This window comes from Alosa alosa, chromosome 23 (assembly GCF_017589495.1).
Source record: "Alosa alosa isolate M-15738 ecotype Scorff River chromosome 23, AALO_Geno_1.1, whole genome shotgun sequence".
Classification (NCBI taxonomy): Eukaryota; Metazoa; Chordata; class Actinopteri; order Clupeiformes; family Clupeidae; genus Alosa; species Alosa alosa.
The window spans coordinates 4,652,414-4,670,037 of NC_063211.1; the positions used below are offsets into that span (position 1 = coordinate 4,652,414).

The 17,624-nt window shown below is 45.2% G+C and overlaps 1 protein-coding gene across 1 annotated transcript in view; it reads right to left on the bottom strand.

Annotated features, from left to right (window-relative positions):
- Positions 1-7,990: 7,990 nt before the first annotated feature.
- Positions 7,991-17,624, bottom strand: part of iqca1 (IQ motif containing with AAA domain 1) — a 47,143-nt gene continuing 37,509 nt past the window's right edge. Inside the window, exons 15-19 of the mRNA XM_048234200.1 lie at positions 16,694-16,893; positions 12,535-12,621; positions 10,658-10,835; positions 9,493-9,731; positions 7,991-8,574 (exon numbers count right to left, since the gene is read on the bottom strand). Coding sequence (XP_048090157.1) covers positions 8,428-8,574; positions 9,493-9,731; positions 10,658-10,835; positions 12,535-12,621; positions 16,694-16,893 — 851 coding nt within the window. The 3' untranslated portion in view covers positions 7,991-8,427. The remainder of the gene's footprint in view (positions 8,575-9,492; positions 9,732-10,657; positions 10,836-12,534; positions 12,622-16,693; positions 16,894-17,624) is intronic.

Below are 17,624 nucleotides of genomic sequence, written 5' to 3' on the forward strand. Positions count from 1 at the left end.
GAAAGAGAGAGAGAGACAGTATGCTCTGGCCGTGAGAGCAGTAATGAGGCCCTTCCTCCTCATCCTTCACAAGGTAATTAGTGAAAGACCACTGCACCAATCCCACTCGACACTAATAGACTACTGAGGGAGCGAGCGAGACAAAAGGACAGAAAAACAAGAAAATGGACTTTATTCTTGGAGGAAACACACATGCACACACACACACACACACACACAAACACAGAAACACACACATAGACAGACACACACACACACAGACACACACACACACACTCACATATAGACAGACAGACACACATGCACATACACACGCACACACAGACAGACAGACACACACACATAGACAGACAGACAGACAGACACACACCCACACACACACACACACACACACATGAAATCAGACTCTGGATCCTTGCACCCTTCTCATCTCTCAGCTCTTCTCCTTCTCCTTCTCAGAGTGTGTGTGCTGGTTCTGCCCTCTTCCCTTTGTGTGCAGGGTGGAACTGGAGAATCTGTACTAATGAAAAGCGGCATACTGAGCGCTTCATGCTGCATCAGATGAGGCTGAGAGGAATCGTGGGCTCCTCTAATGGCTTCAGAGCAGTTTCATTCGCCATCTCTGTTCACAGCCAATCACGATCGCAGGCGCTGGCAGTGATTCTCAGATGTGATATCTTTATTCGGGAGAGTGCTGAGCGATATCTCTTCCCTGGAGATTGCAAATGAGGTGCCTGCAGTGGACATTTTTCGCCTATTGTCTAATTTCCTCCGTGCTAATGATGAGTTCTTATTTCACAGGAGCCAATGTAGCAAAAAAAGATCCGCTGGACATTCTCTTTCCAGAGATAGTGAACCTTGACCCCACCTCGTTCACAGTGTATGGCTGAGAGGAAAGAAAGGCAGAGTGGCGTCGGTGATAAATGCAGTGTGGACGTGCGTTGGAATGGTACATGGTAACACGTCTATTTAATGTATGTAAGAGCACAGGGCTGAGAGTCAACTCATTGGCCCTGGATGACAAGGTCAGTGCTCACATTGGACCCATAATCAAGCACTCCATGATCATCGTGACATGCGCTCAAGGTTAAAATGGTGGCGTTATGATAAGGGGAAAACGCTCACGGGCTGAGCTGCGGAGCTACCTCTCAGGTGGAGAGCCTGTGAGTGACCTGCAATACACAACGACACAGTAACATCACCAGCCATCGTGTAGCATGGACTCAGTGTTACATTTTCAGTTATGTTTTTTTAAGTATATTTTTTGGGATTTTTTGCCTTTATTTGGACAGGACAGTGGAGAGTGACATGAAGCAAGTGGGAGAGAGAGATGGGGTGGGATCGGAAAATGACCGCAGGTCGGATTCGAATCTGGGTCCCCGTGGGCACACAGGCCCGTATATGGTACCACCCAACATTTTCAGTTATATTTTATCTTCAATTGTGCAATATGTATGGTATTGGAGAGTGTGAATAATAATGACCGAAGAATCCAAGAGATTTTTCGAAGATTTGTCACAAGTTCAACATCCTGACTGCCACGTAGGCTTGGTGTCATCTGAAGCGCTTCAGTGAAACGCCAAAAGGTTCAGGATAGTCGTCATGGGGGATGTGTCGTGGACACAACACGGACAGAGCTGCCCTCCGCTCACCGTTTGGCCCGTATGTCCTAATGGTGAGGGTTTGTCCCAGCTGGACGCTGGGTGGTCGAGGGAAGAAAGAGAACTTGGAGGAGGAAGCTATGTGGGTAATTGCAGGAGCTTCTGGTTTGTGGGGCCGTAAAAATGCACAAGCAAGTTAACAGCGCCCCTCCCCTACCCACAAGGGCCGTCCGAGCCCTGTGATTTCACAACGTTACCTGCTGGAGAACCTGACCTTCGTTGACCAGGCCGCTGTGGCCAGCTGTAATTGACGAGGAGCACACCTGGGCTGTAACGCAACCTCACCTGGTTGGGCCTCCTTGTGCAAAACCGTCTGTCTCTCCCACCCGCAGCACCCCCTTCTTCTTTCCAGAGCAAAACAGGGCTGGCTACAGCCCCCCCCCCCATTAGTGCCCCCTTTAAGGGTACTTAAAGCGGTAATGCGTTTGGTGATCCCCACATACAGTAATGTTGAAAATGACAGAATTAAGATATGCAAAGACTCATTCTGAGCTGCTCCATGCTGAATTACTGAAAAACAAATTAAATATAAATGGTATTTGTTGCTTTATATTTTGTTATTTTTTATTATTTGTATTTTTTTTTTTGCTTTTGTGTCAGTACATATAATCTATCTGCCCAGTAACATCTGTCCAGCAAACAGGAATTATAGTATACCATTATATAATGTTATCTTGAAGTTCTTACAATATCAGACATCAGATAACACAGTTTCACAATGTAAAATGTTCTGACACCATTGTGAGAAGATTCTGTAATGCTGCAGATACTCTAGAACTGTTCACATCCAAGTCAGTGTTCTGAATGTAAATGTAAACATTTAACTGCATTGCAGAAATGCACCAATTAATTGGACATGCTTACACATAATACACAACTGGGTATTATTTCAATGTATATAGTTTTGGCCTCAATGAGATCAGGAGCCTCTGAAACATACTCTATATACTCCCAGTGATGAGAAGGAGCTTCTGAAATGTATATACCCCCAGTCATGAGGCTCTCCTGAGGATGGAGAGGAGGCTTCTGGCCAACTGAGAGGGCGCAGATCACCACTGAGCTTGTCCCCACAAGACAACATCCATATGCAGAGAGGAAGAGGGCCCTCGTGGGAGACTTTGCAGGGCAAACTAATATGAAATTTAAATACCAAATTTGTGTCTTCGGAAAAAAGAATGACCGACTGCTCCTGTCCAGAAAGCTGAGAGTTTCTGGACACTAATGGGTTCTGTCACGTTGTCCCTTTACAGCAAGGTCTCCAGGAGCTCTCACAACACACACCCACACACATACAGACACGCGCACACCCACACACACACACACACACGCGTACAGATACAGACAGACACGCACGCGCACACACACACAGATACAGATACAGATACAGACACACGCACACACACCAGAAAAGAGTTTGTTAAATACCAAGATCTGTCAGATTAATCACTCATAATCTGATGTGCTAAAAAGTCAGACTAATTAACAAATGATTAGCAAGTGATGGTGAATTGCTTGAAATCCAGCTTATTAGCGCAGCATTAATTGCTTTGTTTTACAACAGCCAGCTGGCTAATTGGACCTTTCTTCTCTCTTTGTAATTATTCTCACATTTGAGGTAAGCATCTCTCTCCTCCCTCATATGCGTCCTGTGGGACACGTAGTCTGTGAAACTGAAAAAAATATCTGGATTTGAGAAACGGTGTGTGTGTGTGTGTGACAGAGAGTGGGTGTGTGAGAGAAACCCAGAGAGACACACAGGCAAATGTGTGTACAGATCCTCAGGTTCTCTTGGTTGAACTGTTTTTTATAAGGAGCCATGTTATGTATCAGTTTAAACAAAATGTCTAAAGAAATTGTTTTTTATAGTAAAAGCCAGTCGTTGGGTTTATCTTATAAACAGATAATTTGCACATCAATAGATTATTTAGCATTATACTAATGAAAATGTATATAACAAATATATAACATGTATATATACTATGTTTAGATGAAGGCTTCTGCAAAATAAACAGAAGCCTAACATGATAATGTATGTGTCCATCTCATTGATTAGTCAGGACCCTCATTAGTAGTATCCCTTTCGGTGATGTGTTCGCTCTGATCTGGGAGCAGTAGGCTATCATAGTCCTCGCTAATTAATTAATATATGACCTCCTCTAGTTATGCTAGGGTAAGATGTAACTCAAATTACCTTTTAAAATGAATCCTCCTGGTCTTCCCTCTGGACAGCTGTAAATGTCTTAAGCGAGGCTACCTCAGCTAAGCTGCCCTGGGCCTGTGTGCATTATGGCTCTGAGTGTGTGAGGTCACTGTGGTGTAGTCCAAGGCTCTACCAGATAAGTCAGGCCCCTAAGGCCTCCGGTTCCAGCAGCAGGGAAATGCCTATAAGGCCCCGGTGGTGTGTGTGTGTGTGTGTCTCTCTGTCTCTCCCTGTGTGAGTGTGTGTCTCTCTCTCTTCCTGTATGTGTGCGTGTGTGTGCGTGTGTGTGTGTGTGGTGTGTATGTATGTGTGTGTTGGTGTGTGTGCGCGAGGGTCGTCCCTTTATTTGTGGCCTACCTTTTTTTCCCAGTCTGTCCACAGGGCAGGACTGTCATGACTCCCTGTCAGGAGTACAAAGGGGCAAATCTGATAGAGCTAATCTGATCTGAGGGATGCTCCGTGCTGCCGAGGAGGGAGGCAGTTGGACTCATATTTATTCAGATTACTCATTAGATTTCATAGTGACAATGGGGGTAAAGTGGCATGTAATTACACAAGGTTTTCTGAGGATGAAAGTGACTAGGGACGATCTTACAACCGGAAAGCATCACCACATAAAGAGGACAGCTCAATCTTCAAAGGCTAAATGTGTGTCTGAAGGCTATGAACTTTCGGACCCCTGGGCCCAGATGTATTAAGGGCCCCCCCCTAATTGTCGTATATGTGGGAGGGGGGGTTTGGGGGCCCTCTCCCAGAAATGTTTTAATTTGTTTGATGTGATTTCCTGTATTCTGGTGCATTTTGGGGATGGCCAATACTAAATTTAATCAGATTCATAGCCTACATCCTGATTTGTTGATACTGAGGCAATGATTCCATGCAAAGGCTTGGGCTTCAGAGCCCCCTGACCCCTTGGGCCCCTGGGCCTGGGCCCGGTAGGCCCATGCAGTAATCCATCCCTGGCTGCGCCCCTGTCTGAAGCAAAAATACCATAAACAAGTTTAACCCCTCACTCTATAGTCTTGGCTTGAGGGCCTTGCTTGGATGACAACACACACTTATTTAATAATTACATTACATGCCAGTGTAAGCTACAAGGAGCACCAGGTGATCAAGCACAAAGTGATTGTGTTTATCACGCTTTGTAAACCCACCTGCCGCTGGGACCAACATGCGATGTGACATGCGAAGACTGATTCGGCGCAAGATTTTCCACAGACGACGAGGGACTGGCGGGAAATATCTTGGGAATATAAATACAGCCATGGAGCGCCGGCTATTACGAGAAAGACCCCCACTGCTGGACCAGACCTATGTCCACAGAGGTCTTGTCGTTTAACTGCGCGGTTAAATCCTCGTCAAGAACGGTCCTGCGGGAAGGGGCCGCTCAGTCGAGAAGTGGGTCAGTCGCTTCGTAGAACACGCTGGCTTGTTAGCGCATTACAGTAAACAGACCGCACGACCTGGGACAAGGTGCCACACAGCAGGCCCTCTGGCACTAATAGGCAACAATGAAAATTAGACAGGCTAATTAGCACTTCCTTGGCACAAAAGACTGGCTTCGTCTTACCAAAAGGTTCATCTATGCCTTGTTGCCCTCCTCCGTTCCCCTTTTTTTCGACATCATTACAGGGCTGGAAAAAAAACTTCCATCATTGCACGCTCGCGTGATTCCGAAGATGGTTGATAATTTGTTTCGGGATGCGCTGGCCCAGGGCGGGGGGAGGACGGTTAGGACCCTCTCCCGGGTTCACCCCGTGGAGCATGCCAACAGCCATCCCTCCCGCAATAGCCTTCATTCAAACACATCTAATGGCTCATTTCAGAAACACTTCAGATAATTAATTTCAAATAGTTCAAACAGTCCGTGAGTACACACAAACATAGTCTTAATGAGAGCCCTGAGAAAAATAAATTGCGAAGCACATATAGAGGGCCTTTAGGTTGGAAACAGGACGATACTGACCCACATTCGATCAGGGAATCAATAGTAGCCTATAGAGATAATCAGCATAGGCTGCAATTATAATACACTCTCATACTATGATGCTATGTGGAGCATAGCTTCAGTATAACAGTAATTGTGTCTATGATGCCCTGTCAGCATATGGATCAGTAGTACAGTTTTGTATAGTGTAGATAAGCATCAAGTAGCATATCCAATAACATGTTTTGTTGACAGAAAACATTCTAGATCCCTTGAATAAGTCCTTACTCTGCTGCAGAGGCTATATTGCTAAAGGTTCACTCACTCTAACAAAAGGCTCCTTAAACCTTTATAGGCTTCAGTGTCAGTTTTTGCTTACATTGTATTGACAGAATTGTGGAATATTGAACCAAAGACCTTTCCCACAAATAATTTCAGTAACACAATCACTTCAAGAAAATACTGATGTGTGAGAAAGTTCAAGTGGCCTCAGTTTTCATGGAGAGCCTGCGTTTCTGTCATGTTCTGACATGTACCAGTCAAGGTCCTGCGTATATCATACTTTCAGTAAAATAGCCTACTACTGTAGACTTCATTCATTCAAAACAATGACATCTATGAAAGTTTACTCATTGCTTTCATGGTTGGACTCTTTCCTGTGTCTAACCAACTTAACACAGAATGTATTCTGAATACATAATAAGGTCCGTCACACTTAGTGACAGCCTCTCGTAATAGTAATTCTAATGTTTTACTCTTCTATTTGAATGGGAATTCTAAACATAGAGCTACATATCTGAGTCCACATTACATTACATTTGGCTGATGCATTTTTAACCAAAGCGACTAACAACATTGATAACATGCAGTTTAAGCTTTTTTAAAGCAATTCCTCAACAATTCTAGGACAATTAAAACAATAAAAGTCTAGTACAATAAGAGTAAGTGGATCAGTGAGTGCTGTTTAGGTCCTGTGCATATCATACACATAAGTAATGGCATATTCATTGATCACCTGATTAAGACTCTGTTGGCATAGAAACGCATAGAAACGTAAGCAAGGGTGCATGTCTCTGTAAGAGTGAACTAAACGTCCAACTCTTGACTTGGGATGTGGCCATTTGCCGTTTGGCTGGACGCAGTCGCAGGGCCATGCCATGCTCGCTGTCCCCGAGGACCAGACTGCAGGATACGCTCCAGGGTCAGTGACATTCAGCAGGAAGCAATCAGCCTTTAACGCCTCACTCATGACGCCGTTACATTACAGGAAAGGCCCACCTCAGTTTATAAGGCACATTTGATTTTTAGCCACGATTAAACATGAGTGAGCCGAACTGAATTGTATTCTTGCTGCTTTGACATTTCAGCTGAGGCAAACATATCAAACACTCTTGCAGAAACATAGTCCTTTTCCTGTGGCTGTGGGTAGGGCCTTTTATTCCCCATTGCCCTTTCAGCTCCCTGGATCAGTGATGATTGCATTCATGTTGCCCATATGATTATGATCTATGGGGCTGTTTTGGGGACTCAGTAGCCGGCTGGTTGTATCAAAGTGTTCCCATGCTTTATCTAAGGGTGTAAACATGTCACATGTAAACATATCTAATAGCAGTCTTTATCTTTCTTTGGTTGTTGCTGCTGCTCGCTAAATGTCTAAATGTGCATTGTTATTCACACCATTTTGAGCACCAATTGAGAATTTGATCTGGACATGTTTATGATATTGACATTGTATATAAATTGGGCAACAATTCCAGTGCTGTTTCCTAGAGGTTTTGTGAAGTAGGCTACTGCCTGTGCACCTCCTTATTATATTTACTACTTTCCCGATGTTTTATTTCTTCTTTAGAGGTCAAATAATTGTCAGTGTTTCTCAATATGATAACAATCTCTATTTTTTCATTTTCCCCTTGTGATTTAAATTAGCCTAATATGACTCATTTCAGGCATTTCTGTATGGTTTTTTCTATGTCAAAGGGTTTTAATAGAGTGATGTTCATCTAAATGGTGTAATAGATAAATGTACTTAAACGTGAGAGTTAGGGATAAGCACTTAGGTGAGGGTATTCAAGTCTGCCCAGTCCTTGGCTGTGAAGTGAAATCTGGTTTGGTCATGAGCAGCAGGATTGTTGGTAACTGAAATAAGACATGCTGAGAAATACCTATAAATAAAGACTCAGATTCAGACACAGCAGACAAATGTCCTATTAGACTTTGCATGTGTTTATGTAGCTTTTATAGACTAAAATCACAGAAGCAAACTATTTCTACAAGGGGTCCAACTTCAACAACAGGAAGTGATATAAAGAATGTCACTAATCTTCACATTTTCTATTTGGATGCCAAATATACATCAGGAACAGGAACTCCACCAGGAACAGTAGTGTGTTTTCTTTAGTGTTTTACTGGCCTCTAGTGGCTGAATAATGCTACTTCTACATGATATCAAAATGGAGATCTCACCGATGGAGTACTGGAATGTCTGTATGGCAAACATGTTTGAATGTATTCTTAAGAAATGTGTTTCCATCCATATACCACACTGGGTATTCTCAAAATCAAGAGTATCCAGAGCTGAGGTAAAACTGTTCAAAGCAATCGCTGAAATGTGACAGTTGTTGAAAAGAGACTAATGGCGTCTACTTTGTGTTCTTCTTTTTTTTGCCCTTCATGTCTTTCTTCCTCTTCCCCTTCGGCCCTTTGGCCTTGCCCACCTCACCCTCCTCATCCATGGTCTTGGCCGCTCTCAGCCTCTTCTTTCCTAGCGGCGTGCGACTGTACCAGGCCTGCCAACACAACCACGCCAAACTACGGTCAGGTCAATGTGTACGGTCAGGTCATGTGTTTGACCCTGGTCATTGGTTTACATTTACATTTATTGTCTTAGCAGATGTTTTTTTATCCAAAATGACTTACAACAATTTGGAATAAAGGTGATAAGTGGTGTTGCACCTCTGGGTTGACACACAATGCTAGTCAGCCTCTGAACTGGTTGTTTGTGTGCAGTATTACAGTAGGCTATTAATAAAATATCATGAACACTCTTAAAACAAATATGTTGAAAACAACACAACTTGCATTGTTTTGAACACATCTCTGTGTCCAGACAGAGACAACGCAGTTTGTGTTGTTTCCAACACATTCATTTTAAAGCAACACCAAAGACTTTTTTGTACCTTAAAATAATCTTCCAAAATCGTTCCAGTGGTTCATCAACTCGTAACAGGGTGAACGGCACTTCTGCATTCGCTTCGCGGCCCTCTATCGGCTATAACCGCACTATGTAAGTTTGCCAGATCGGGTAGCGATCTGTAGTTCGATGTAATGAGACATAAGAAACTACAAATTTGACTTGCATCTGATGTCGCAATACATGATACTTTCATAAACTCATGCAACATACTCTATTCTACCTTGTCTGTCTGTGGACATCGTTATTTGCAAAGCCGGTGATAAACAAATAGTGTGCGTGCGACAGAGGAAAAGTTCTTTGGTGTGAAAATATCAGTCTTTAAGAGTGAAAATATCTGTAGCAGGTTGGTTTTTCTTGAATTTCCCCTTGGGGATCAATAAAGTATCTATCTATCTATCTATATATCTATCAAAATCCTGACATGTCATTTCTTTATACTGATGTAAATGTTTGTGTTATTTGTGCAGTATTACAGTATTCCAGGGTTTCGTAGTGAAATGGAGTCTCTGACCTTAAAGACCTCTTCCTCTTCTCTGTAAACAGGGTCTTGGCGTGCGAGTACAGGGATGAACTCCACCGCGCTGAGGGGCCTTCTGCCCATTTGACTTAGGCGACGGGTGGTCAACACTGACCGCACAGCCCGGAGAATATGCCCCTGTGTGTAGCCGTCTGTCACTTTGGCCAGAGAGCTGAGGTCAAACGCAGGCGTGAGCTGAGCACCGCGTGTCCGCAGTAGGTCTCTCCACAGCACTGCAGAGAGAGAGAGAGAGAGAGAGAGAAGGAGAGAGAGAGAGAGAGGAAGAGACATGGGGAGAGGTAGAGGGGGACAGAGGGAGAGAGAGAGACAGATAGAAAGAAAGAGAGAGAGGAGAGAGAGAGATAGGGAGAGGGAGAGGGGGACAGAGGGAGTGAGAGAGACAGAGAGAAAGAAAGAGAGAGAGAAGGAGAGAGAGATGGGGAGAGATGGGGAGAGGGAGAGAGAGAAGGGTGGGGGGACAAAGGGATCGAGAGACAGAAGGAGAGAGAGACAGAGAGAGAGAAAAAGAGAGAGAGAGAGAGAGAGAGAGAGAGAGAGAGAGAGAGAGAGAGAGAGAGATGGGGAAAGGGAGAGAGAGAGAGAGAAGGGTGGGTGGAGAGACAGAGGGAGAGAGCGAAAGAGAGAAACAGAGAGAAAGAAAGAGAGAGAGAGAGAAAGAAAGAGAGAGAGAGGGAGAGAGAGAAAATGAATGGGTAATGTACAACTATATGCATTTTTGTCAATTAGATTTACAGTTCAGTTTAACTTTAACTGTAGTGTCCCAAAGGGAAACACATAAATAGCACAAATATACACAAAGACACAAGAAGGGAAAAGAGACAGTTAAGTTACAGGCTAATAAAGTTAAGAAACTGTTAGAATCATGTATGTGCAATAAAGCAAAATTGTGCAAATTGCACTAGGAATTTAGCAGATAATATTGGGGGGTGGGGGGTTGTAACCCCTCCAATAATCAAAACTGGCCAATGCCCCCCATCCCCACTATTCATATCTTCATGATGAATAAGACACATATTACACATTAATATTACAATACACAGCATGATGACGTGAGGTGCTTAAACTCCCCAGTGTTCCACTCAAAGTTTCGTCCCTGCAGTAATTCATTCCAAGAAAACACAACTAAGGAAGCTCTCACCTAATCTAGATGCATAGTCTGGCCTTGGGATCAGGATAATCTTTTTGTAAACTTTACAAAGGGACTTTAGGTCAGCCTCAAAAGGCCGTCTGGACGTCCCCACCACCAGCACTCTGTCTTCTGGTCGGAGGGACTTGAGCACTTTTGGAAGATCCTTCTTCAGTCTCTTAGGTTCCATCTGCAGAAAGACAGAAATCAGAAACTATAAAACTGGAGGAGCAGAGAGAGAGAGAGAGAGAGGGAGAGAGAGAGAGAAACTGCAAAGAAAACAATTTATTCTCGGTGGTGTAGTTCACATATGATCCACAAGGGGACAGTAGAGGCCTTAAATAGCCTTAGGGTTATGGAAAACCAGATGCTTTATGTATTGTTGTAGATGAAAGTCAACTATATACTCAGGAAGAAGAAAAATAATAAATGACAGTTTTTGCGAACTACTAATGAATGCAGGAAAGGAAGGTGGCCAAAATGTGTCTGTGCATTGCAAAGTTCTGCTGGACTTTTCCTTCAACATATTTTACTTCTAGTCACAGAATAACCAACTGCGTCAAATCAAAAATGGTAATTAAATGTGACTACTAGTGTTAAGAAGTGCATTAAATGGTGACAGTGATCCACTACAGAGCACAGTGACTACGTGGCAGAGAATGACGTGAAACCAAACTTGCTTTGCTCTTCTTTTGCTTTTTAAAAGAGTACATTTGGAGAGTCCTCTGTCCACCAGCAGCCACAGTCACAATCATTCTCTCATCACACCACCCTGAAATAGTAAACCGAAGATAAAAAAGCTCCAAAAGATGGCGAATCTTATCTGCACTGTGTGCTATACCACCGCTCTGAAGTGCCTCTCTCACCACAGTGCTTATCCAGGTTAAAATCACACCTGACTGGCTGTTTTGAGGTGTGAGGAACCATTGACTGCATCTAGTCCATAAATATGCGTGCAGGAATATGACTAATGCTATTTTGATTTGCTGCAACACTTTTGCTGATGTTTGTCAGAAGTGAAGGTGTTGGGTCATGACATGTTTGTACTCTTGTGTTCTGTGATCAGGGTTAAAGTATACTGTTACCACAGCCAAAAAGCCCCGGTGTTAAACATTTGTGTTGAGTTAATCACAGTATTTTTTGTGTTTTTTGTATTCTGTTGTCAGAGTACAAATAACACAATTCTGTTGTCTTATGTTTGATGATGGCACTTCCAGTGAACATGCCTGGCCACATTTTACAGCTCTTTGTAGTACTGCCAATCGCAGAGCATTTGAAACAACAATAACATCAAACTGTTTTGACTGCACATCCCTCTATATTGATATAGACACATGTCTGAGTGAGGTGCATTAAAGGTCACATATCATGAAGATTACACTCTTTCCATGCTTTTAAAGTGCATGCATTTGGGTATCTGGGATGCTTACCAATACAAAAACACAGAAATAACACACCCAGTCATTGTATTTCATAAGACCTCAGGAAAGTGTTTAAAATGATGAGATATGTGACCTTTAAGGCCTAAGGTGCGCGTCAATGCGCGCAGCGCGTGTCGCGTGTGCGTGTGCGTGCGTGCGTGCGTCGCGTCGCGTCGCGTTAATTATGTGTGCGTGTGCACGCGATATTGCGCGGCGTGTGTGTGCGTGTGTATGTGTTGGTAGTAATGTGTGTCGTGTGTGCGTGTGCGTGTGCATCGCATATTACTGCGTCGCATTAGCGATGCAGGCACGTGTGTGTGTGTGTGTGTGTGTGTGTGTGTGTGCGTGTGTGTGTGTGTGTGTGTTTGTGTGTGTGTGCGTGTGTGTATGTTTGTGTGTGTGTGTGCGCATGTGTGTGTGACCTTTAAGGCTGGGAGCTGTGGAGACCCACAGGCGGATAGTGCTCACCTCCTTCTCCAGTTTGGGGATTTTCTTGTAAAATGTTTTCTCTGCATCTCCGATCCACACCACAGATGGCTGCAGCTGCCGGGCCACCTGCCAGACACAAACAAACACACACACATGCACACATACAGACATACACACACACACACAGACACACACGCTTGTACACTCACACACACGCACGCACGCACACACACACACATGCACGCACACACACACACACGCACGCACACACACACACATACAGACACACACACACACACACACACAAACTCAGACATACGCACACACACACAGACATACGCACACACACACACACACACACACAGACACGCACGCTCACACACACACACACACACATTTTTGAGTTGAGGTGTTGTAGTGTTTCCAGGTGAGGAGCTTCCTTGCTGCTGCTGGGTGATGGTCTATCTGAAGTGTTGCGTGTGTTGTTGCACCAGTACTGTTCAGATGTTGTATTGAGATCGCTAAGAGGATAAGCTAAACTGAAATGAACTGATGGCAGCCACTGATGCGGCACAAAGAAGGTATTTTGTTTGGAGTGAGACTCTCATCTCCTCCTGCCAGGGCACGGCCCGTTTCCCAGCATGCATTAGGGCAAGACAGGTGCTAAAAGCTCTCTGCCGGCACAATGACCCGTGAGAGGCCTGCCACTGTAAGACCTGTCCTGTTTACAGCTCTGACCAGCTGTGTGGAGAGAGAGGTCCGGGTAGACTACCCGTCCCTGTGCTGACAGACGCACAAGAAAACAGCCTAATTTTGCTCAGCGTCATCCGCATTCCACAGAGCAAAGCAGCCGTTGAGTACCTTTAGAGTTTTTCTTTTTCAGTTTTCTTTTTTAGTGTATCTTCTGAGGCATTCAGGGATTATCACAGCACGTCCCAGATGTGTGTGTGTGTGTGTATGTTTGTGTGTTCGTGACACTGATGCCCACAGGGCTGAGCTTGACTGCATCTAAACACATGTCTTGCCTCTACAAACCATCAGCTTGTTTGCCAGCTTTCATGTGGTTAGCTGTGTACAGGGGGATTCCATATGCTTGTAGGTCTGTAATCAGAACTACAAATGCTGCTAAACAGAGAGGATTATCCACTTTCTCAGCATATCCAACATCAGAACGGAATTTATTATTACTATGTTGGGTATTGCCCTGGCCTGTGTTCAAAACAACCGTAATTGTGGCTTAAATATGAAACTGTCAGCATGAGTGTTGTTTTGAAGCGTGGAGATGACTGTTGGTTTTCTGAACACTTTGAATACTACCATTTGTTGGGGTGGTGTGCAAACCCTTTCAAGACTGCTAACATAGATATAGAAAGCTAGATGCCGCATTAACTGTGGAGTTCTATTAGGTGGCATCGTAAACGCGGCTGCCATATTGGTGGGGGCAACACCCTTACTGTCTATGGGCAACACTTGCAGCCAATCACAGACACCTGCCTGATTTCCAGTCAGAGTCACATGTTCCTCTATTGGCCTCCAGTGATTGCTACCATAGATATACATAATAAAGGCTAGATGTCTCGTCCGCGCTGCTGGTCAATGGAGGTCGACGTCCGCACCTCGCGGCCATCTTCAAAGTCAAAGTCAAAGTCAAAGTCAGCTTTATTGTCAATTTCTTCACATGTTCCAGACATACAAAGAGATCGAAATTACGTTTCTCACTATCCCACGGTGAAGACAAGACATATTTTACCAATTTAAGTCCACAGACAAACATAACATTCAAGTAAACAAAAAGTAAGTAAATAAGTAAATAAGAGGGCACATATAATAATGAAAAAAAATAAGAGCAGCAAAATTTAGTTGAAATTGTGCATAGACAGTCAATAAAATACTAGTGCAAAGTCAGGCCAATAAAAGGCTTGGGTAGTTCTGTTTGACCTAAGTAATAAAGAAAGTGGCATAGTGGTGCAAGTTATGTAAGAGCAGCAGAAGTGTTGTGTTTTCAGGACAACAACACCAAGTTGTAAGTGTCTGGGAGTGTGCAAGTGTTCCAAGTGTGCAAGTGGAGTAGTGCAGGCGGCCATTGTGGGTCCCATGTCCAGGATGTTATGTAGCTGAGGGTGGAGGGGAGAGGAGGGAGAGAGTTCAGCATCCTTACAGCTTGGTGTATGAAGCTGTTGGTGAGTCTAGTAGTCTTGAGGCGCAGGCTTCTGTACCTCTTCCCAGAGGGCAGTAGATCAAACAGATTGTGAGCGGGGTGACTTGCATCACTCACAATTTTTGGTCGCCTTGGTGGGTGAGGTGGGTGGTGTAAATGTCCTTCAGGGAGGGAGTGAAGCACCAATGATCCTTCCAGCTGTGTTCACTATGCTGCAGGGGCTTTCCTGTTGTATTCAGTGCAGCTTCCGCCCCCACCAGCGATACAGCTGGAGAGGATGCTCTCAATGGTGCCCTGTTGAATGTGGTCATGATGGCTGGTGGAGCACTTGCTCGCCCTGAGTTTTCCGCAGGAAGTACAGGCGCACTGAGCTCTCTTCGCCAGTGATGCAGTGTTGGTGGTCCAGGAGGGTCTTCACTGATGTGCACCCCAGGAATTTGGTGCTGCTTCGCTCTCTCCACCACAGCACCCGTCGATGGTCAGTGGCAGGTGTTGGGTGTGACCTCTCAGGAAGTCAACAACAATCTCTTTGGTCTTGCTGACGTTCAGCAGGAGGTTGTTGTCCCTGCACCACGTGGTCAGATGGTCGACCTCCAACCTGTATTGAGTCTCGTGCCCTTGGTGATGAGACCCACCAGAGTTGTGTCGTGAGCAAAATTTCACTATGTGATTGTTGCTGTAGGTTGCAGTGCAGTCATGCGTCCAGCAGGGTGAAGAGCAGCGGACTGAGCAGCCTTAGGGGCCCCTGTGCTCAGTGTGATGCTGCTTGAGGTATTGTTGCCCAACACGTACTACTTGGGGCCTCTGACAGAGGGAGTCCAGTAGCCAGTTGCAGAGGTAGGTACTGAGTCCCAGTTTGTCAAGTTTACAGATGAGTTGTTGTGGTATTATGGTGTTGAATGCAGAACTGAAGTCTATAAACAGCAATCTCACATATGAGTCTCTTTTTTCCAGGTGGGTGAGGGCTGGGTGGAGGGCAGAGCAGATTGCATCCCTCTGTAGACCGCTTGGCTCGGTATGCAAACTGGAAGGGGTCCAGGGTGGGGGGGAGAATGGCTTTGATATGTGACATGACAAGCCGCTCAAAGCACTTCATGATGATGGGTGTCAGTGCCACAGGGCGGTAGTCATTGAAGCAGGATGGAGCAGTTTTTCTTGGCACAGGTATGATGGTGGCAGCTTTGAAACATGATGGGGCGATGGCTTGCTTCGGGGAAGTGTTAAAGATGTCTGTGAAGACATCCTTAAACTCCCAGCGCAGTCCTTCAGCGCACCCGACCTGGGATGTTGTCTGGACCTGTTGCCTTACGGTGTTGATAGCAGCAAGTGTCCTCTTCACAGCTGTCGACAGAGAGGCACAGGGGCTGCCTGCGTAGAGGGGATGGGTCTTCTATGGGCAGGTGCTGTTTTTTGTGCTTCAAAGCGAGCAAAAGGCGGTTCAGGTTGTTGAGCAGAGGGATGTTGCTCTCACAGCTCTGTGGCGCGGGCTTGTAGTCCGTGAGGGCCTGAATGCCCTGCCATAGGCTTTGTGCGTTCCTGCTGTCTTTGAAGTGGGTGGTTATCTTGCCACAGTCAGCTCGCTAACTCATAACATTGTGTTTCAATGGTGCACTGTAATGACAGGTAGTGACCTGAAGGTGTCATTGTTATAGCCTGGGGGCATTGTTCTGCCTTTAGTAGAAGAGATATACCTTACATCAGGTACCACAGAGCCCACCAGATAGCTTGACAAGATGGCCGCCGTTAGAGACTCCGCCATAAGACATCTAGCCTTTATTATGCATATATCTATGCCACAGAGCCCACCAGATAGCTTTCCTGTGACAAGATGGCCGCCGGTGATGCCGTTAGAGACTCCGCCATAAGACATCTAGTGTTTATTATATATATCTATGATTGTTGCCCCCACCAAGATGGCGTCGATATTTACGTACGTTCTGGAGCCCAATGCGGTATCTAGCTTTCTAGTATCTATGACTGCTACCATTTGTTTGGTTGTGGTGTGCAAACCCCTTCACAGTAGGCTACTCTTTCTCTCACCTTGAACACCATGTGTAGGAGGTACTGAAGGCCGAGTCTGCCCGGGTATTTCCCGGCCAGGTTGGCAGGGGACAGGTTGAAGAGGTTGGCCCCAGTCTCTGTGCACAGTGCGTGGACCAGCATCTTCTTCCCCACCCCAGCCGGCCCCGCCAGGAGCAAGGTCCTGATGAGTGGCGCCCTCTCATGGACAGACTGGGAACCTGCACAAAGGTCGGTTCATAGCCTCAGTTTAAAGGTGCTACGTGGTTCATAGCTTCAGTTTAAACGTGTTATGTGGTTCATAACTTCAGTTTAAAGGTGTTATGTGGTTCATAGCTTCAGTTTAAAGGTGCTATGTGGTGCTTTTCCTAGTTCAGAAATTCAGAAATGACCTAGAAATAGCAACAGAATGTAAACAAACAACTGTTTTAACAGAATGTTGATGTAATGCCAAAAAATGCTTCATGTCGTCCAATATTCATTGAAGATAGCATGCAAACCAGCTAGCACTAGGCCGGCTGTCTTATAGTACAATGTTGTACCATGTGTGGCCACTGTATTAAATACTATGTAAGTCCATGGGAAGACTGCTGTGTGGCTGCGTTCAAGACAACTGGGAGCCCACAGAATTCCACATGGCTCCTTTAACGGTGGGTTGAATCCTAGCTGATTCTGGCCCAGACGAGGCCCTGATCTGGTGGACGTGCGGAGAGTGTCTGCTTCAGTCAGCCAGCTGCTCTGTCTATGGGATGTTAATTCGCCCCCGATGCAGCTGGTCCCCACACCTCCTTCCCTTCACACACACACACACACACACACACACACACACACACACACACACACACACACACACACACACACACACACACACACACACACACACACACACACATACTCACACACGCACACACACACATACACTCACACTCACACACACACATGCACATTAATG